Source organism: Mustela nivalis, assembly GCF_964662115.1.
Source record: "Mustela nivalis genome assembly, chromosome: X".
NCBI lineage: Eukaryota > Metazoa > Chordata > Mammalia > Carnivora > Mustelidae > Mustela > Mustela nivalis.
The window spans coordinates 15,541,319-15,562,287 of record NC_139040.1 but is presented as its reverse complement, the minus strand read 5'-3'; the positions used below and the strand labels follow the sequence as shown (position 1 = coordinate 15,562,287).

The following is a 20,969-nucleotide window of genomic DNA, read 5'->3' as shown; positions in this document are numbered from 1 at the left end:
GAGCAGAGTTGAAACTCATGCAAGTTCTGGGACCTTCTGAGACACGTTGCTTGTGTAGTTTTCCGAATGGGATTTTGGGACCATTTCTGGAAACAGACCCTTCATTTGCTCTTCTCCCTTATTTCATAACTTAATTTTTTGCAAAAGATAATACATGTACTTAATTCCAAGCATAGTGAGAATTAGTGGGTATCTCTGACCTAATCATAAGAAACTCAAAATTCTTTTGGGCTTACTGGTCATTGGCAGGATTCCTTCTTTTAGAGAAAAAGAAAAAGATTATTACTAATTTATAATTACTCCAATTACTAATTTAATTACTAATTTAATAACTATGTTGCCAGTGTTCCTTGAACCATCTCAGATGTATGTAAATCCCCAAATATGCCCAATATATTCCTATAATACGCTGTCAAGCAATATTTATCAATGTGGTTTAACAGTGTCTAGTAAGACGGGTGTTTTTTGCCAATTAGCTAGAAGATTACTGAGTATATACATTACATATTATTTACATGGTAATGTTTGTTAAATTAAGCGTTACTTTTCTGGGGGCAGTCCGATATTAGAAACAAACAGTTTAATTTTTCCAGATGTAATGCCAATCTATGTAATCCGAATTTTAGCACTAGTTTACATTTATACATTCAGAGTCTTAAACCTTTATGTCTGGATCTGAAATAAATATGTTGACTTAGACTAGATTCTATAACAACAAAATGTGATTTTAAATGTCTATGAATGGAAGTCTTAGTCACAGTTTCCATTCTCTCCATTATTCAATCAAATTTTGACACTAGACAAGAGAAAAAAATGTAGTAAGTTATTTACCTTTCTAGGCCCCCTCCCTGTTTGCTGTGCTAGCACAGAGAAGCACAGGGAAATGTTTAATTATCAGTTTTTCTGTGATTCATGATTGAAAAGTTGTTCTGTGGGGTTCTTAAAGTATTACCTTTCTTAAGTAGTGAAAACTACTGTGATAATGTAGATCTTTTCTTAACATATTATGTACTTTCATTTTAGACCAAACTAGAGTCAGAACGAATACTAGCATCCGTGGGGAAGAAACCTCCCCAGGAAATTGGAATCAGAGTGAAAAACCATTCTGGAGTTGGCGTGTCCTTGACGCACAGTAAAAATTTTAGAAAACTATTGAAAGAAATCATAGGGGAAAGTGCACCAAGACTGACAGAATTGAATACCAAAGAATTTGCTGGCTTCCAGTTAGGGCTCTTAAACAAGGTAAACCGTGACATAAATCATTTGTGTTTGTTTGAACTTGTCTGATACGTTTATGTCGTATTATTTTCGTTTTGAAATGATTACGATCCTGTTTTGGACTTCATGGTTATCCGTACGGACCAGTCTAGGAATTGTCCTGCCAGCAGATGCCGATATGGCATGAAATGCAGAAGATGCATTCCAGAGGGGGTGGGGTGGGTAATGTCTGTCAAGGATAAAGGGAAGAGAGGACAGAAGTGGGCAGGGAGAGCCTTCAGGCTGGACTGCTGATCTAGCCCCTGTGAGAGGAGAGGACAAGGAAGAGGATCAGGTATGAAGAGACTCGGGCAGCAGAGCACCAGTGAGAGTCTGGGCCAGCCTTGCCCGGACCCCTGGACCCACGATTTCCCATAGACAAGGTCCGTGTTGGGTAGAACTGGCCAGGCCAGCTGACATACTTGGAAAAGGATATTCCCAGTGCTTTGAATACTGTGTGGGTATATTGGAATTCAGAACAAGGCCATCACAGTCTAATTGGCCACCAGCCTAGTTCTACCATAAGTTAATTACATTGACTCTCTCTCTCTTCCCCAAGATTTTAAGAGAGTTAAGAATGACACTTCTACACCAAAAGCCTCAGGAGTGACTGAAATTATTTGTTCCCTTTCAAATAGGATTTGAAACCTCAGACATATAGAAATGCTTATGATATTCCGCGTAGAGGTCTTTTAGACCAGTTAACGAGAATGAGATCCAATCTCCTGAAGACGCACAAGTTTATTGTGGGACAAGATGAAGGTAAATGAACAAAGCAGTATTTTTTGTTGATTAGAAAAACGTCAAGCCTGACTTACATGAAGGCACTTACTGCATAATTGGTAGGTTTATTTTGTAATCTTTAAAGGCTTAGAATGCCTATTTTTGCTAAATCCCTACACTCCCCAGGCACAAGTTGCTTGTCCTCAGGTTTTAGGGGAGGTGTGCATTAATCGGCCTGCAGGCTTCAGCTCTTGAAGCGTCAAAACAGTCCCATGAGAGAGATACTGCTTTTATGCCCATTTTATGGACATGGAAACTGAGAGTGAGCATCTTTTTTTTTTTGAAGTTTTTGTTTTAATTCCAGTCTAGTTAACATACAGTGTAATATTAGTTTCAGGTGTACAATTTAGTGATTCAGCACTTACATCCAAAGAGTGGGAGCTCATCACAAGGGCCCTCCTTAATCCCCGTTACCTGATTCACCCATCCCCCCAACCCTCTCCCCTCTGGTAACCATCAGTTTGTTCACTATGGTTAGGAGTGTGTTTCTTGCTTTGACTCTCTCTCTCTCCGTCTTACGAGCATTTTAATAGCTAAGTCCAGGTTTCGTGAGTTGGAAAGTGGCAGGAGCTAGGTCTGTCATATTTTGGAAATTGTACAACCTGGCCTGCCATGATGAATTCGATCCAGAATTCCTCATTTAGATGAAAAGAATGAACCAGAGAGTGTCTAGGATAATTGGTGATGGTGTACAATTCCCCTTTACTCCCTTTTGTTCATTTTAAAAGGAGTCATTTGTCCATTAAACTGAGCAAATCTTAGTCAGCCCATCTCTTGCAATCATACACCAAGTTTTGTGGCGAGGAGAGAGCCTCACTAGGAAGAGAACCTGTAGATTTAATTACATTCTCCCAAGAACATAAGGCCTACTATCCAAGGTTCTCTGGATGATGAGAGAGAACCATGGAGCCTAGGCTCTTTGAAATGCAGAACAAACATGGCACCCCAGGTTGGGTGGTGGCATACTAAATGTCAGCCCATTTTCAAACCCAGTTGGATGGAGAAGGGAGTTGTGGTCATCCTAGTGATTGGAGCTTGTAGGCAGTAGTGATGGTACCCCGAGTATTGAGTGGGATGAAGAGAGATGCTTTTGGATCTTTGGATTTGAGATTTTAGGCTTTGGATGCCAAGGTCCACATTGTTAAAGCCAGCTAGGATCGTGTCCTCTCAAAACAGGGCATTGGCACTGTAGAGCATCTCTGTCTCTTCCTGTGATGTTACAGATTCCCTTCATAGCGTTCCAGTGGCACAAATGGGTAACTATCAGGAGTATCTAAAGACATTGGCTTCCCCCCTTCGAGAGATTGATCCTGATCAACCAAAAAGACTGCATACTTTCGGCAACCCATTCAAACAAGATAAGAAGGTAAGATGCCGATTTCTAGGTTTGCCTACCTTGTGATATCCTTGCTACATTTCCTTTTTTTGGGCAAGATGAATATAAATCAGAGCTTATCCCTCTGTTTAAAAAATAAAATAGGACTCTAGGGCTCTTTGTGAATGGATGTGAAGGTGTGTTGCTTGAAGAAAATAATAGGCCTTAATTGGGTACCAAGTAGGAGCTGGCGTTTCAAACGATCGCATCTTGTGCTCGCAGTGTAGATGAGCGTTCCCATCTGCCCTTTAATAAGAAGAAATCAAGACTCACAACAGTCAACTAACACGGCTGATGAAAGTCAGGATTTGAATTCACATCTTTCCAGCTTTGAGCCTATATGCATTCCCACCTTTACACACCAATTCCTTTAATATTGAGATTGCCATTTATTTCCTGTTTCCATGACTCAGATCGCTAATGCTCTATCTAGACCGTGATGAACTAACTGTTCCTTTTGAAATAGGAAGTACTAGGTGATGTTGCTTTATTTGGATTGTCCCACTGGAATCTAAATGTGGAGTGTGGTGCGGGTGGGAGAGGGAGGGAGAGATGCTGACTTGACCATTTCAGGATGAGGACTCATGGGGATTATATCTGCACACATGGAGAAGACAATTGGTATTAAGGTACAGACCATACAGTAATCTCTCTTGTAACAAAACAAGACTGGAAGGCATTCCACTTCACCCCATCCTCAATTAATTGGAGTTTTTCTTAATCTTTTTGTGCCTTGGTCTCTTCCTCTGTAGCGCTGGGGCTGCTTGTTATGCTTAACTAACAAAGCCCTGTGGAGTGTTGAGTGAGTGCGTGTAATACCATTTTCCAACACGACCTGGAAAGTGCATTGGAAATATCATTCATGATTTTATGAAAATACTTTCATATTCTTGGGTTATCCTTGGATGAGAACAGCTTTTAGCTACCCTTTTACATGTCTGCTCTCATCCTGTACCCCCCAAGAGTGAAAAGCCCCCACGGTGGACATATTTGAATCTCTGTGAGCATGTCAGGGGAATGACATTTTCCATCTGCCTGCCACGCACCATCTCCATGCAGCATTCTGTACAGGGATAATCAATATTTCCTAATGATGCGTTTAAAGTGCAAAAGCACACAAAAGGGAATTGTTTCCTTTATCCAAGGTTGGTTCTGAATGGTTCGTCCTTCCGCAGAAAGGTCATTTCAGCTGATGCGAGTCGCTCATTCCTCAAGCTTTCTGTGTGATCACAACTGTACCGTGTCTGACCTTGGCGCCCCGTTCTGCTGGAGCAGAGTGGCAAGGCCTGTGTTGGGGGTGGGACATGTGGTCTTTAATGGAACGCGTTCGTTGATGTCTTCTAGGGAATGATGATTGATGAAGCAGATGAGTTCGTAGCAGGGCCACAAAACAAAGTGAAGCGCCCGGGAGAAGCCAGCAGTCCTCTGTCATCTAAGAGAAGGCGGAGTATGTCCCTGCTGTTGGCGAGACCACAAACACCACCTACTGTAACTAACCACGTGGGCGGCAAGGGACCACCCTCAGCCTCGTGGTTACCATCTTATCCAAACCTCCTAAAACCCACCCTTGTCCATACAGGTATAGAGTAGTGGTTGTGCTTTCCTTATGGCTCCTAGAGGACTAAGACCCTAAGCAACTTTCCGTTTCCTTTGTACTCATGTCTTTCGCATGTGCTTTTCGGTCATTAAGTAAATTGTTATTAAACCCAAGGTGCCCCGTGGGGGAGCGGAGGCCCTGCTTGTGGTGGTGGGAGCAGGTCTGCTGCGTGAATCAGAAAGAGGCAGCAGGTTCCTGAAGCAGCAGGAGCGAACAGGCTCAAGAAGACCGCGGCTGGGTCTGGGCTGCCCTTGTGGCCTCATGTACCCATCCTGCTCTCACCCAGTGCAGTCCAGATCCGCCTTGCCTTTCCGTTGCCACGGGCATCATCAGGGTCCCCCATGTCTGCCACCCGTGGCCATTGCTCCTTCGTGTCATCTGATGTGGTTTTTTGCTCCCTTCCCCATGGAAACTTTCTGCAGTTCCTAGACACTACCCTAGACACTGCCCTTTTATGGCAGCTCCTCTTGATCCTCTCTTTGTAAATAGAGGCTGTAAATAGTGTACAGCCTCTATCCCAAGGCTCCATCCTGGCCCCTCTCCCCTCCCTAGGTGATCCCGTAAAGTCTTGGGCTCTCCAAGAGATACACGTGTCAACAACTCACGTATTTACCTCTCTGGACTACAGCTTGCTCCAAAAACCAGACTTGAATTTGTCGATGGACATGGTATCTCCACCGAGATGTCCGATAGGCAGACAAAACTCAGTGGGCTTCACGTGGTTCTTGGGAAAGCCCCACCTCTGCTGTCTCCATAACAGCTCTCCCCACAGCTGTCCCCAGGGCATGACGCTTAATCTTAAGTGACACCATTTGGCAGTGTGTGTTGCTAAAGCTGTGTGTTGACAGCCGGCCGTTGGAGGGTGTGGGGGCTGGGAGAGCGAAACCCTGGATTACAGTGTCTGCAGGTTTCTGCAGTGTAAATAATGCCAGCATTCTTGAGGTCAGGCCCTGGGCGTGAGGTCACTGAGCCAGGCCGGGAGGAGCCGGGCGCAATCCCTTCTCAACGAGCAGGTGGACACCAGCCCCTGGCCAGCCCTGGCACTGTTATTTCCCCAGGGGTTCAGGTGAAAACCGTTGGAGTCACCATGATTTCTCTCAGTTCTTCTCTCACTTCCGTCTCTTAGCAAATCTGGGCAACCTGACACCCGATGGAATCCCTGTCTTGCCCCCTTTGTCTCCATCCCTCTAGTGTATGCTGCCACCATCTGTCCCCAAACTACTACAGCAGTTTCTCATCTGATTTCCCTGCTTCCCATTCTCGGCCCTGTCTAACCCATACCCTGCCCTGTGGCCGGAGTGACCCTGTCCGCACAGAAACCAGATCGTGCCACATCCATCCTGAAACCCATCGTCCCCTCCCCTTGCACTCAGAACAGAGTCTGCGATCCTGAGACTGGTCTCCATGCCGTGCACGACCTGGCCCTGCCAGCCTCTCCTACCATCACGTGTCCTTTCCATGTCTTCCTTGCTCTCTCTGCCTCTGACTTTTGCTCCATGGCCCCGGCTTGTCCCCCAGTAGGGGCTGTGCACGGCCCTCACGGCAACCAGACTGCCGCCTCTGTGTGTGTGTGTGGGCCGGCTCTGTCTCCTGCTCCTGGCTCTGCCCAGGGGTCCCCTCCTCGGAGCGCCCTGCCTGACCTCGCCTCGTGGAGGCTTCCCATCCTGTTCTCACTCACATCCCTGCTTCCTTCCTTCCCAACACAAAGTCAAAGTGTGTTATTCCCTTTGCCCATTGTGCACTTACTGTCTGCCTTCTCCGTGACGATGTAAGTTCCATAAGGGTACGGATTGCTTCCGTCTGTCTCATTCCCTGCTGATCCCCAGGCTTTGACTCGGTGCCTGGCCTGGGGAAGCTGCGCATATGAAGTACAGCGATCAGACTTGGGAGGAAAAGGAAACCCACTTCTTTGTCACAGAAGGGAATGATGAGAATCATATACAGACAAAGGTTTTTGGTGATGGAGTCCATATAGAGCCTTGAGACCTAATGGCCACCTCTGTTTTCCTCAGAACTTTCGAGGTAGAAAAGAGAGGTTGCAGGGGGCCCACGTAGTGTGGCACCAAACTCAGTGAGGCATGGTGGTTTTTTTTTAAGATTTTACTTATTTATTTGACAGACAGAGATCACAAGTAGGCAGAGAGGCAGGCAGAGAGAAGAGGAAGCAGGCTCCCTGCTGAGCAGAGAGCCCGACGCGGGGCTCGATCCTAGGACCCTGGGATCATGACCTGAGCTGAAGGCAGAGGCTTTAACCCGTATGTCAGTGACAGGAATCATGACATCATGTGAGACTTGCTGCTTTTCAGCTTGTAAAACACAGGCAGCGTTAGGCCATGGCTGCCAGGGATCAGAGAATGTTTATTAGTTGTCATGTATGACTTGATTTCCATGTGTATTTGGAGCACCAGGAAGAGAAGCAAACGGTTTGTGGTATTATCTCCTTGAGCTCAGTTGGAGGGCTCTCAGACTCCATCTGCACATCTTCTTGCTCTCTGAAACAAAGAATTTCCTCATAACTGAGGAGCACCAGGATCTACCTGTGGGGTGGCTGGAACACACCTACCTCACAGCTTAACTTCTTCACTTGGTTTCCAGACGTTACGGTCATTCCTGAGGTCCATGAGGAGAAGATGGAAAATGGTCAGCTCACACCTGATGGCTTCCTGTCAAAACCTGCTCCGCCAGAGCTTATGAATACGGCAGGAGATGGTATTCCACACAACCAGTTGGATTCTCTGTCTGATGACTTTGCTTGTCTGAGGAAGGATGGCCTGATTCACAAACCTGGGACTAACGCAATCCTGGGGGGAAGCAAAAGTGGCAGTGTCTCTGTAGAGGATCGGAAAGTCTCAGGAACATCTGCTTTGGGAACTGTAGCAAACGCTTTGCAGATAACTCCTGCCATGGCGCAAGGAATCAATGCTGATATAAAACATCAGTTAATGAAGGAAGTTCGGAAATTTGGACGAAGTAAGTAGTGAAAGAACATGCGTCAATAATATAATGGAAGGTCCTCATTCTGTGACTTGGGGTATGATTCATGCTCTCTCTTGAGGTACATTTTGGGGGGAGTATTGGGTTTTCACATCATTTAAAGCGATTCCTCTTGCTTTAACTAAAGGGACCCAGTACACCTTTCTCTTAGAGTCAGGGAAGTCGGAATCCTGAAATTGTTTTCACTGAACTGGAAGGAAGGTGCTGGCTGGCCAGAGCTCCTTCTGGAGATGCTAGAGAGAATCTGTCTCCTTGCTCTTTCCAGCTTCCATGGGCTGCCGGCCCTCCTTAGCTCCTGGCCTCTTCCTCTGTCTTTGAGCCTGTCTCGTTCGCACCTTCTCTCCTGCCTCTTCTCTCCTCCTGACATCTTTCCTCTCTGATGCCAACTCTAAGGCCTCCCTCTTATTTGGATGTTTGTGACTACGCTGACGTATAAACACAAAGAGCCTCCCCATCTCAAGATCCGTAACTTAATCCCATGTGTTAAGTCAAGTCCCTTCTGCCATATCGGATAACGTATTTGCAGGTTCTGGGAATTGAGGGGCAGACAACGTTGGGGGCCGTGACTCAGTCTGCCACATCTGTGCAGTATTTATGAGTTTCCTTAGGAGCTAAAGGGCGGATGTTTTGATTTGACTATGTAAAATACAAATTATATCTAACTTTCCACCCATGAAGAATAACTCCCGAGGATATATAAAGATTGAATTTTATTTCCCATTCATGTTTTTTTTTAATACTGAAGTGTCTTTTTTTAAATATATATATCTTCAGAGTACGAAAGGATTTTCATTTTGCTTGAAGAAGTGCAAGGGCCTCTTGCAGTCAAGAAACAATTTGTTGAATTTACCATCAAGGAAGCCTCAAGGTGGGTGTAAAGAGGAGACCTTCATTTTTTAATTTTTTTTTTTTTTTTTTGAAATAGTAGGGCCCAGTGCAGGGCCGGGGGAGGAATAAGCCCTGCCTGGCTTTTCTCCAGCCCTGGCCCTCACTCATAGCTAATGCTGTCTCCAGAGGCATTTAGATCGATAGTATCTGAGTCCAACTCATTCATCCAACTCTATGGAATCTTCTGGGAGCACCACAGTCTGAGGCAGACTTGGGCCCTCTTTGAGTTGGCACTGTTCGTATTTGCTAAGCCGGATCTTTACATGAGGATGCATTTTCGATCCTCGTGGAGATCACCAGCCCTACTTTGTCCCCCGCCTTCCACTTTGTCGCTCCTATGTTGGAAGTGCTTTTATTATCTTTTGGTGAATAAAATTTCTCTTTATTTTTAGGTTTAAAAGACGAGTCTTAATCCAGTACCTGGAGAAGGTCCTAGAAAAAATAGACTCCCACCACCACCTCAACAATGTTAATCATATCAACAGCCGATCATCGTGTTAATACAAAGACCAAGGAGAAAAAAGGGCAAGTTCTCCGTGCTGTAGGATGGAACAGAATATTGTTAAAGCTTCCTAGAATGTTTTGGCCAAGGGAATTGCCTTCCTGAAGCTAAGAAAAAGCCATGAAGCTTTTATTATTATTATTATTATTATTGTTATTATTATTATTGTTATTATTATATTATTTTTAATTTTATGAGTCTCTGGAAGTAAAAGGTGGCTCTTGCCCTAAGAGTTTTCCTTGAAAGTATTAGTTTGTTGTTTTGTTGTTTCTTTTCCCAGTTGAGGAAGGTGATGTTAATTTTGCAGGTTTATTTCAGTAAACACTGTCTCCCCTACTAGATGTGATAAGGGTTTCCTCCTTGGAACTTTGTTGTTCTGGGTGTTTCCAGAGTGACTAAGGGCCCCCTGTAAATGGAGCACTGCTTGGTGCCCTTACTACGTCCTCCAGAAAAGAATCAGGTCATCTTGTGCGTGCCGAACAAAGTTTTCAACAATTCCTAGTTGTGCCTTTTAAACCATGCAATATTCAGGACAGTTTGAATCAAAGAGTAAGAAAGCTGCTATTCGGGTAACTTATTTCTCTGTGGGAGGGGGCAGGGAGAGTCACAAACGATCTACCTCCAACTCTCTTCTATTTTGTCTAGAGACATCACCAAGTGCACCTGAGGCTACCCCAACCCCGACATTTGTTCTTGCATGTAACGCCAGAAAATCTTCAGGTGGACTTGGACATTCTGTGCTTTGAAAGCACTAAAAGAAAAAAAATCATGTATATAGTTCCTTTAATGTTTATACAAAGGTTTATATGGAGCAGTATTGTGATGTCTGTATTAATTTGCAAAAATTTAAGTGTACAAAGATATTTTGAGTTTGCATATATAAAATAAATCATTTTATGGATTTTCACAAGTTTGGTAATACTAGAGAATTTTTTAGTTTTTTAAAAAGATTTTATTTATTTGAGAGAGAGAGAGAGCACACAAGTTGGGGGAGGGGCAGAGGGAGATGCAGGCTCCCCCCTGAGCAGGAAGTCTGAGGCAGGGCTCAATCCCAGGACTCTGGGATCATGACCTGCACTGAAGGAAGGCACTTAACCAACTGAGCCACCCAGTTTCCCCAAGAAATTTCTAGTTTTATCTTTTCTGTGATGTGTTATTCCTTTCAGGAAACAGTGCATATTGTTAAATGAAGATGTTAATGCTAGGATTTAAGCCTTAAAACATCACTCACAGAACCCAGTGATGTTGGGGAAAATGCCAGAGGAGTATACTCTGGGGGGTCAACCCCTGTCCAGACACACTGAAAAATCTGTGGGAATGAAGGACTCTGGAAGATAGTCAAAGATTTCCAGCAACCAAGCAAATGCTGAATCAGGAAAAAAGCCATTGAGACATGATAAGAGAGTATTGGGGGATTTGAACGTATTCTTGCCCAACTCCCTCCCTGGTCTTGAGGATGGCAGCTTGCATTCTAAGTGTGGGTTCCTGGTTCTGGAGAGAGGGGATTGGACCTTAGTCCCAAGGAATTGTGTTTGTCTGTTTGAACCTGTCTGGGGGCTCCCAGAAGGACTGCTTCTGTTTGGCCCACCTCTGGGAAGGAAACACTGGGGAATGAGTTACTTTGGAGAATAAGGCCTTTGACGTGTTCCCGTGTGCACCTGGGTATCTAGAAAACCATGTGCATGCCCGGGGCAGGGCTCAGAGTCAGAAAAGACCTGAGAGGACCATAAGATTTCACCTCTGGTTAAGCATTAGGCTCAGAACGATAGAGGATAGAATGACGAGTTAGAGGATCAGTAAGGAAATGGAGCACTTGAACAACACTGTAAATCAATTAGGTCTAACAGACACTTAGAGAGCAGAGTTCATATTCTCCAGTGCTCACAAAGTACTCTCCAGGGCTGTCCACATGTCAGGCCATAAAACAAGTCTCAGTGAATTTTAAAAGATTGAAATCATGCAAAGTATCTTTTTAAAAAAAGATTTTATTTATTTATTTGACAGGCAGAGACCACAAGTAGGCAGAGAGGCAGGCAGAGAGAGAGAGAGAGAGGAGGAAGCAGGCTCCCTGCCGAGCAGAGAGCCCCATGCGGATGCGGGGCTCGATCTCAGGACCCTGGGATCATGACCTGAGCCGAAGGCAGAGGCTTTAACCCACTGAGCCACCCAGGCGCCCCATGCATCTTTTAAAAAAAGATTTTATTTATTTGTTGAGAGAGAGAGAGAGAGAGTGAGTTCATGCAAGTGGTGGGAGGGAGCAGAAGGAGAGGGAATCTCATGCAGACTCCCCAATGAGCACAGAGCCTGACTCAGGGCTCGACCCCATGATCCTGAGATCATGACCTGAGCCAAAATCAAAAGGCTGGATGCTTAACTGACTGAGCCATCCAGGAGCCCCTATAAAGTATTCTCTTTGCCATAATAGAATCAAACTAGAAATCAGTAACAGAAGTTGTATACCCACTTCATGCTATATACAAAAATTAACTTTAAAATTAAAGTCAATAAGAGCTAAAGCCATACAACTCTTAGAAGGAAATTTTGGAGCTAATTTTCATGACCTTGGATTTGGCAGTGGTTTCTTAAACATGGCACCAAAAGCACAAACAACAAAAGAAAATATAGATAATTTGATCTCAGCAAAATTAAAAGCTTCTGTGCATCAAAGGACTATCAAGAGAGTGAAAAGATAACCCATAGGCTGGGAGTATTTTAAAATATGTGCAAAGCATGTATCTAATGTCCATAATATAAAAAGAATTCTTTCAACTCAACAGTAAAGAAGCAGTCTAAGGAAAAAGAGGCCAAAATTTTTTGGAAAAAAAAGTATCTTCAAAGAATATACACAAAGCACCAACAAGCACATGGAAAGATACTCAACATTACTAGTCATTAGGGACCTGCAAATCAAACCCACAATAAGATAACACTTCACACCAACCAGGACGATTATAATAAAAAAGAAACAGAACAAGTGTTGAGGATGTAGAGAAACTGGAACCCTCATACATTGCTGGGAATAAAATACCAACACATCTACAACATGGGTGAACTTGAAAGCATTATGGTAAGTGAATGAAGGCAAATGAGACAAGATAGGGCATATGTGTATGATTCCGTTTACACGAAATACCAAGAACTGGCCAATCCATAGAGACAGAAAATACATAACTAGCACTGAGGGACTGGGGAGAGGAGGAAATGGGGGAATGACTGCTAGTGTAGTTTCCTTTTGGGATAGTAAGAAAGTTCTAGAACCAGATAGTTCTGTGATGGTTACACAACATGGTGCACGAACTTTATGTCATTGAATGGTACCTTTTAAAATGGTAGATTTTATGTGTAGTTTGCAACAACAAAATGTTCCAGAGCAGTCCAGCTGCCATCTGATTCCACTTGATGCCATATGGAGTAGAATGAGTGCTATCTCAACCCTGCTCAAATTCCTGACATACAAAATTATGAGCTGTAATAATGTTTTTTTTTTAATTCCGACATAATTAACATAGTGTTAAATTAGTTTCAGTCGTACAATACAGTGATTCAACACTTCTTTACATTACTCAGTGCTCATCACGAGCTCTTAATCCTCTTTCCCTACTTCACCCTCCCTTCTGGCAACCACCAGTTTGTTCTCTAAATTTAAGTGTCTGTCATTTTGTTTGTCTCTGTTTTTGTTTTTGTTCATTTGGTTTGTTTCTTAAATTCCACATATGAGTGAAATCATATGGTATTTGTGTTTCTCTGACTGGCTTATTTCACTTACATTATACCTTCTAGCGCCACCCATGCATGTCATTGCAAAATGGCAAGATTTCATTCTTTTTATGGCTGAGTAATATTTCATTACACACACACACACACACACACACACACACACACACACACACCTTCATCTTCATTCATTTATCGATGGATGCTTGGCTTGCTTCCATATCTTGGGTATTTTAATAATGCAGTAATTAGAGGAGTGCATATATCTTTTTAAATTAGTGTTTTTGTTTTCTTTGGATACATACTCAGTAGTAGAATTACTGGATCCTTCGGTAATTCTATTTTTGACTTTTTGAGAAATGTATAACATTAAAAAAAATCCTTGACTTCTGGTCTCTGGTCCTGCATGTAAAGAGCTTGGAAGGCATCACTCCATCCTAACAAGTGAAAACCTGAACAGACTGAAAAGCAACAACTCTCCTTGGATCTGTAAGTGAGGGGAAGACACAGGGAAGACCAGTGCCCTCAAGATTGGAGAGACAGGCAAATAACGGCGTCATGGTTTATTGGAGCAGAGATTAATGACAGGAAACCACCATGAGGATGAGGGTTGGGGTAGAAAATCCCGAACTATAATCAACAAATTGTTGGGTGCTTAGTGTGAACACGTCTGAGAATTAAAAACTCCAGTCTTTGATGGTCAAGATGTCAGTTCTTCCCAACTTGATCTATAGATTCAATGCAAAACCAGTCAAAATCCTAACAAGTTATCTTCTGGATATTGACAAACTGATTCTAAGATTTATATGGAGAAGCAAAGGATCCAGAAGAGGCAACACAATATTGAAGGAAAAGAAGAAAGTTGGAGGACTGACCTTATCTGACTTCAAGACGTACTATGAAACTGCAATAATCAAGACAGTGGTATTGGCAAAAGAATAGGCAAATAGATAAATGGAACATAATAGAGAACTTGGAAATAGGCCCATAAAGAATAGTCAACTGATCTTTGACAAAGGAGTAAAGGCAATACAGTGGGGCCGAGACAGTCTCTTCTTCAACAAATGGTGCTGGAACAGCTAGACGTCCACAGATAAAACCAAACAAAACCAAACAAATTTAGACACAGATCCTTCACAAAAATTAACACAAAATGGATCATAGACCATAGACTAAACTAGAAGATTACATAGAAGAAAATCTAGAAGACTCTGGGTGTGATGATGACTTTCTAGATATAGTACCAAAGGCACTATTAATGAAAGAAAAATTGACAAGCTGGACATCATTAAAATTAAAAGCTTTTTTCCTAAAAAAAAAAAAAAAATCTTCTTCCCTGTGAAAGACAATGTCGTGAGAATGGGAAGTCAAGCCACAAACCGGGAGAAAAGATTTGCAAAAGATATATGTGATAAAGGACTTCTCTCAAATTTTTAAAAAGATTTTATTTATTTATTTGACAGACAGAGATCACAAGCAGGCAGAGAGGCAGGCAGAGAATTAGAGAGGAGGAAGTAGGTTCCCTGCCAAGCAGAGAGCCCGATGCAGTGCTCGATCCCAGGACCCGGAGATCATGACCTGAGCTGAAGGCAGAGGCTTAATCCACTGAGCCACCCAGGCATCCCGATAAAGGGCTTTTCTTGAAAACATTAAAAGAACTCTTAAAATTATAAGAAAACAATGGAACCTAACTAAAAAAAATGGGCCAGAGATAACACACATTTCACCAAAGATGATATACAGGTAGCAAATAAGTATATGAAAAGATGATTCATGTCCTATGTCATTAGAAAATTGCAAATGAAAGCAACTATGAGATACTGCTGTGCTCCTACTAGAAAGGTCAAAATCCAGAACACCAACACCTGGACCAAATGCTGGCAAGGATGTGGAGCAACAGAAACTCTCACTCATTGCTTGTGGGAACACAAAATGGTACAGTCACTTTAGAAGACAGTTTGTCAGTTTCTTACAAAACTAAACATGCTCTTGCCATACCATCTTGTAATCACTCTCCTTTGGTATTTACCCAAAGTAGTTTAAAGCTTACGGCCACACAAAAACTTGCACCTCAGTGTTTATTGCAGTTTTACTCTTAATTGCCCGAACTTGGAAGCAACCATTGTCCTTCAGTAGGTGAAGGGGGTAAATAAACTGCTACCTTCACACAATGGAATATCAGTGCTAAAAAGAAATGATCTATCATGGTATGAAAATACATCAAGAAAACTTAAATGCGTATTAATAAGTGAAAGCAGCCAATATGAAAAGTGCATTTACTGCATGATTCCCGCTATCCTCCGTTTTAGAAAAGGCAAAACTCTGGAGACAATAAAATGGATAGTGGTTGCCAGAGGTTGGAGAGATTGAGGAGAAATGAATGGACCAAGCACAGAGGATTTTTTAAAAGAATTATTTATTTATTTAATATGGAGAGAGAGAGAGAGCATGGGGGCAGGGGCAGAGGGAGAGGGAGATAACGAGTCCCAAGCAGACTCCACATTGAGTTGGGAGCATGATGTAAGGCTGCATCTCACAACCTCGATATCATGACTTGAGCCAAAGCCAAGCTTCAGATGCTTAACTGACTGTGCCACCCAGGCACCCCAGCACAGAGGACTTTTAAGGCAGTGAAAATACTCTGTGTGATACTATAAGGGTGGGTACATGTTATTATACATTTACCCAAACCCAAAGAATGTGCCACACCAAGACTGAACCCTAACATAAACTCTGGACTTTGGGTGGTACTGATGCGCCATTGCAGGTCCATCAATTGTAACACAAGTCCCACTCTGGAGGGGGATGCTCATAGTAGGGGAGGCTGTGCATTGTGGGGTTGTGGGATTAGGAGGTCAGGCCTTTGGGGGGGGTGACTAAGTCATGGGGGTGAGGCCCTCCTGAATGGGATTAAATTTTTAATAAAAGAGACCCCAGAGAGCTCTCTTGTGCTCTTTCTGTTGCATGAGGACATAATGAGAATTGAGCAGTCTGCAACCTGGAGTAATCATGCTGGCACCTAGATCTCAGACTGGCACCTTCCAGAACTGCAAGAAATAAATTTCTGTTGTTTTTAAGCCACCATGTCTGTGGTATCATGTTATAGCCACTTGAAATAAGACATTGCCAATCAGTAATGGTATTTGTTTATGCTGGATTTGAAACATTGAACTGAACAACAAATTGTAAAAGATGAAATTCAAAGGTGCTTCTATCTACAATATATCAGCATAGGGAAGACTACCAGACTCTAGAAGCCAGTGATATAAGGAGGCTTAATAAGATTTAGTCATCCTGCGGGACGCCTGGGTGGCTCAGTGGGTTAAAGCCTCTGCTTTGGCTCAGGTCAGGATCCCAGGGTCCTGGGATCAAACCCCGCATTAGGCTCTCTGCTCCACAGGGAGCTTGCTCCACCCCTCTTTGCCGCCTGCCTCTCTGCCTACTTGTGATCTCTGTCAAATAAATAGATAAAATCTAAAAAAAAAAAAAAAAAAGATCTAGTCATCCTCCTGTCTGTATCAGTCAACTAGAGATGCAGAAAAAGTAGGGGATGAATATGTTGTTGTTGCTGGCGATGCTGGTACAGAAAATTGGTCTTATTTATCCAATTGTGGAATGTGGTTAAGATGTCTCTAAAAGGGTGCTGTCACCTCAACTCTGGTGGGGGGAAAACTCATGGACTAAAACCCACAAACTTGATCTGGAACCCCAAAGGAACAAACAAATGCATTACCATTCTTGTTGCCTCTGACCTTGGTAACAAGGGTATCTGCAGAATACAGGGCCCAGCCTCATGGGGCTAAACAGAAACATCCATGAGATAGAGAAACTGAGGGAGAATCCAGGATAAAGTCGAGACATGGCAGGGCCAGCTGCTGACTCTGGCCAACAGGTGAATTAGCAGACCAGAAACAATGTGTGTGAGCTACAAAATGGCGATGGCTCCTCTTCTGCCATGCCCTTCAGTCTCTGGAAACCTCCTGTGGCACACTCTGAGTGGAAATAGCCAGTGGAAGCGTTTGTAATGTGTGCCATCTGACCAAGTGAACACATTACAGTCGACGCCCGCTTGTGTGTTTGGCACCTGTGAACATCTCTTTAAACCACACTTCATCTTGACGTAAAGGCAGTAACGAAACCAGATTCCTGGCTTATGACAGAACATGTTGACCATTTTCCTAAAGAGGGTACAAAGCTCAATTTTTGCCTTTAGGTCTTTGTCATTCTTTGGCTGCCTAGATCATCCCTGCCTTTATTTTAAAAAATTTTTTTGAAAAAAAGAGTGCATGAGTGCCGGGTGGAGGGGGGGTTTAGGGAGGGGCAGAGGGAGAGAGAGAATTTTTTTTTTAAGATTTTATTTATTTATTTGACAGAGAGAAATCACAAGTAGTCGGAGAGGCAGGCAGAGAGAGAGGGAAGCAGGCTCCCTGTTGAGCAGAGAGCCCGATGTGGGACTCGATCCCAGGACCCTGAGATCATGACCTGAGCCGAAGGCAGTGGCTTAACCCACTGAGCCACCCAGGCGCCCGAGAATCTTTTTTTTTTAAATTTTTATTAACATATAATGTATTATTTGCCCCAGGGGTACAGGTCTGTGAATTGTCAGGCTACACATTTCACAGCACTCACCACAACCCTTTCCAATGTCCTTAACCCAATCACACCCAGCACAGAGCCTGCTGCGGGACTTAATCTTATGACCCTGAGATCATGACCTGAGCTGAAACCAAGAGTCGGACGCTTAACCAACTGAGTCACACAGGGACCTCTCCTCTGCCTTTATTTTTTTTAAGATTTTATTTATTTATTTAATTGACAGAGAGAGAGAGAGAGAGAATGAACACAAGCAGGGGAAGTGGGAGAGGGAGAAGCAGGCTCCCCGCTGAGCAGAGAGCCAGATGAGAGCTCCATCCCAGGATCCTAGGATCATGACCTGAGCTGAAGGCAGATGCTTAACCGACTGAGCCACCCAGGTGTGCCCCTCCTCTGCCTTTAATATCCTGCATCTTGAATACTGAGAAATAAAGTTACTTCACATTAACACATTCTAAGTTAGTGGCTAAGGGGATGAGGGGATGAAACCCAAAAATATTGGGTGGGGCTCCTGGGTGGTGTTGAGCATCTGCCTTTGGCTCAGATCATGATCGCAGGGTCCTGGGATTGAGCCCTGTGTCAGGTTCCCTGCTCAGAGGGGAGTCTGCTTCTCCTTCTGTTCCTCCCCTCCAGCTCATGCTCTCTATCCTTCAAATAAATAAAATCTTAAAAAAATAAAAAAGCATTTGGTTATTCTGTATGTAAACTTATTCATATCAAAGTAAGGAAGTAATATTCATAATTATTACAGTCCTTGACTCTACAAATGGTTGTGTGGTCACTTCTCTCATTACTCACTCCACATTCCCTTAGCTCTCAGCAAGCACCTTGCCTGGTGATGGTCCTGTTCCTATTGGGGTGACCCAAACCTTCTCTCCAAGGTTCATGGCCATTAGCAGTCCTGAATGAATTAACTTGGTGTAGTTTCCATTGACCAAAGTAAGTAGATGTGGGCGTATTGACATGGGAGTAGCTCGTGTGTTGCCCACATACACCTGCTTACTCCCCTTCTGACCAAGAGTCCCTGAATCAATCAAACCCCACACCTGACTTGGTCAAAGATCCAAAAGCTTGTGTATGAAGGGGGAGGCTTCTTAAGGAAGCGCCCTTCTAAAAAATTTTCTGTTATTATCTTTCTCCCATGCATACCCAAAGGGGCCTGCATCCCTTTACCAGGGTGACCATCTGTTGGGGACAAGAAATAATCAGATTTGTCCATAATTAGAGGACCCTGGCTCCAAACCAGAACAAATTAGAGGACCCCAGCTCCAAAACCAGCACAAACCAAAACATCATTCTTGTCCTTTGGAATAACACTGGGCTTACTACTGGCCTTAGTAGGACTGAAGGCTTGACCAGGGGACACCTCGTCCCCATGCCACCTGAGCTGTCCGTCCTAACCCGGGTGCTCTCTGACCCACCAAGTCATCGCCGTGGGTGTGCACAGAAGCACCCTTTTCCAAATGGAAGTGGTGTGTGCAAGATCAGCCCAAGCAGGTCCCGAAGCCATGAGAGCTTTGCACGAAGAAGTGGCCCCAAACCCATGGCTCTGAGTCCTGCGACCTTCACTTCTTTCTCTTGCTCAGGAGAATTCCAAGATGTTCCCCATGACCTTTGCCCTCTGGTGTTCTCTCATCACGACATTACAGGACAAAAGTGACTTCACAGATGGAACTGAGACTACTGATCATCTGACCCTTGTAGTGGGATGAATGGGAGCGCCCAGCCGCCCTCCTGAGCCTTTGAATCAGTGTCCTCCAGCTGGTGGCTGCGCCCAGGGAGTTAGAAACCTAAGAATTTGATGTGTCATCGCTCCCTAGGAGACAACAGAGCCACATGAAAAGGGCCCGAGAGTGACCTCTAGAGGTGACACTGAGCCCTTGCTAACAACCTGCGAGAAATGCAGCATCTGTCTGATAGCACAAAGATGCGAATGAATTCGGAACCGCGTTCCACCCCAGATCTTCCAGACGAGAGCCCAGCTCCGCTGAAATCAGACTTCTGAGCTACAGGACCCTGCGAGAAGAGAGAACGAATATTCTTTCAAGCCTCTAAGTTTGGTATGATTTTTGAAGCCGTGAAAGTGGGGGTAATTTGTCACACAAAATAAAAAAATGAATAAATAGCCTCCTAGAATGGGGATTCGCATACGCTCATGTGGATTTCGCTAAAGCCAGTTGGCTAGAGAAGCAATACGTGCAGCCTGGATTCTAGAGAGTTCTTCCTGATATGCAGGCACTGCCTATTCCAGTTTCCTTCCAGAACAAGAGAGAAACAGCATAAATAATTCACAGTCTCAGGCACTGGATTTTATACTTAGTTTACTATGTAGCCTATAGGAGGAGGCATTTCAGGGTCGGTGGAGGCAGGGCCTGTGAAAATCCGCTCCAGCATACAGGCAAGGAGAACACGGGCAAATCCTGTCTAATTAACTGGTTTCAGAACCGTGCTAGTTAACCCAAGCCTGGCAACAACCAGAAGAGCCTTCACTCAAGAGAGATGGCTCCGTCCTGCTAGAGATGGGGAGCTTTGGGCTGTTGTCGCCAACACTGTTCTCACTGCCCTCTCCTCAGCACCGGGGTGGCCTTGAAACCAAGGACCTCGCGTCCACAGTGGCTCTGAACACCAGCGACAGTCAGCCACTGGAGGGGACTAACCTGATGGGAGCTCCCCACAAATCTCCTTTCCCAGACTCTTGTCACTATTTGACGTGTCCGGTGACTCCACCCCCGGGCTCGTCCATCACTGACCAGTGTGAGAGCTCGCTCTGAGCAAACAGCCTTTTACTATCTGAAGGTGCAGGGTAGGAGTTCCAGTAGGGAGTGTTGGACAGAAGGGACGACGGTGGGCAAAGTTGTCTCTGATATCACAAGCAATACTTCCAATTATTCACCTAGGAATAATGTATGCTGAAGATTTCTGCAGATTTATTTTCATTTTTTAAATTTGTGTAGATTTATATATCCTCCTTAACAAATGCTTTTAACTCTTTCTTCATGAATTCTTGTTGCTTTTTGTCCCGTTTTTTTTTTAAATTCTTTGGGATGATCAAGTGACACTCCTTTTGTAGTGTGTTAATAGAGTGCCTAGTTATATTGCCCGTAAGCTCCAAATTTACTCTTGTCCTGCTCTGCGGAAATGTTCTGGGGCCTTTAAATTTTTCTTGTTGCTGTTGTTACTAATGTCTGCCTGTAGACGGCGCCAAAGTCAAGGGAAAAGTTTCGCTTTCTCGTTCTGGGCAGTGGGCACAGCAGGCTGCTGGGGGC

At 44.0% G+C, this 20,969-nt stretch overlaps 1 protein-coding gene across 3 annotated transcripts in view; it reads left to right on the top strand.

The window, feature by feature from the left end:
• The window catches only part of LOC309856113 (integrator complex subunit 6-like), a 53,957-nt gene extending 43,651 nt beyond the window's left edge, over nt 1-10,306 (top strand). For 2 of the 3 annotated variants that reach the window (XM_082716864.1, XM_082716863.1), the window contains 7 exons: nt 1,024-1,242; nt 1,896-2,019; nt 3,264-3,406; nt 4,760-4,994; nt 7,608-7,982; nt 8,781-8,874; nt 9,287-9,644. In XM_082716864.1, the coding sequence (XP_082572990.1) occupies nt 1,024-1,242; nt 1,896-2,019; nt 3,264-3,406; nt 4,760-4,994; nt 7,608-7,982; nt 8,781-8,874; nt 9,287-9,395 (1,299 nt within the window). In that variant the 3' untranslated portion in view covers nt 9,396-9,644. Of the gene's footprint in view, nt 1-1,023; nt 1,243-1,895; nt 2,020-3,263; nt 3,407-4,759; nt 4,995-7,607; nt 7,983-8,780; nt 8,875-9,286 lie in introns of all 3 variants that reach the window. The other variant, XM_082716865.1, reaches the window with a different exon arrangement.
• Nucleotides 10,307-20,969: the final 10,663 nt, after the last annotated feature.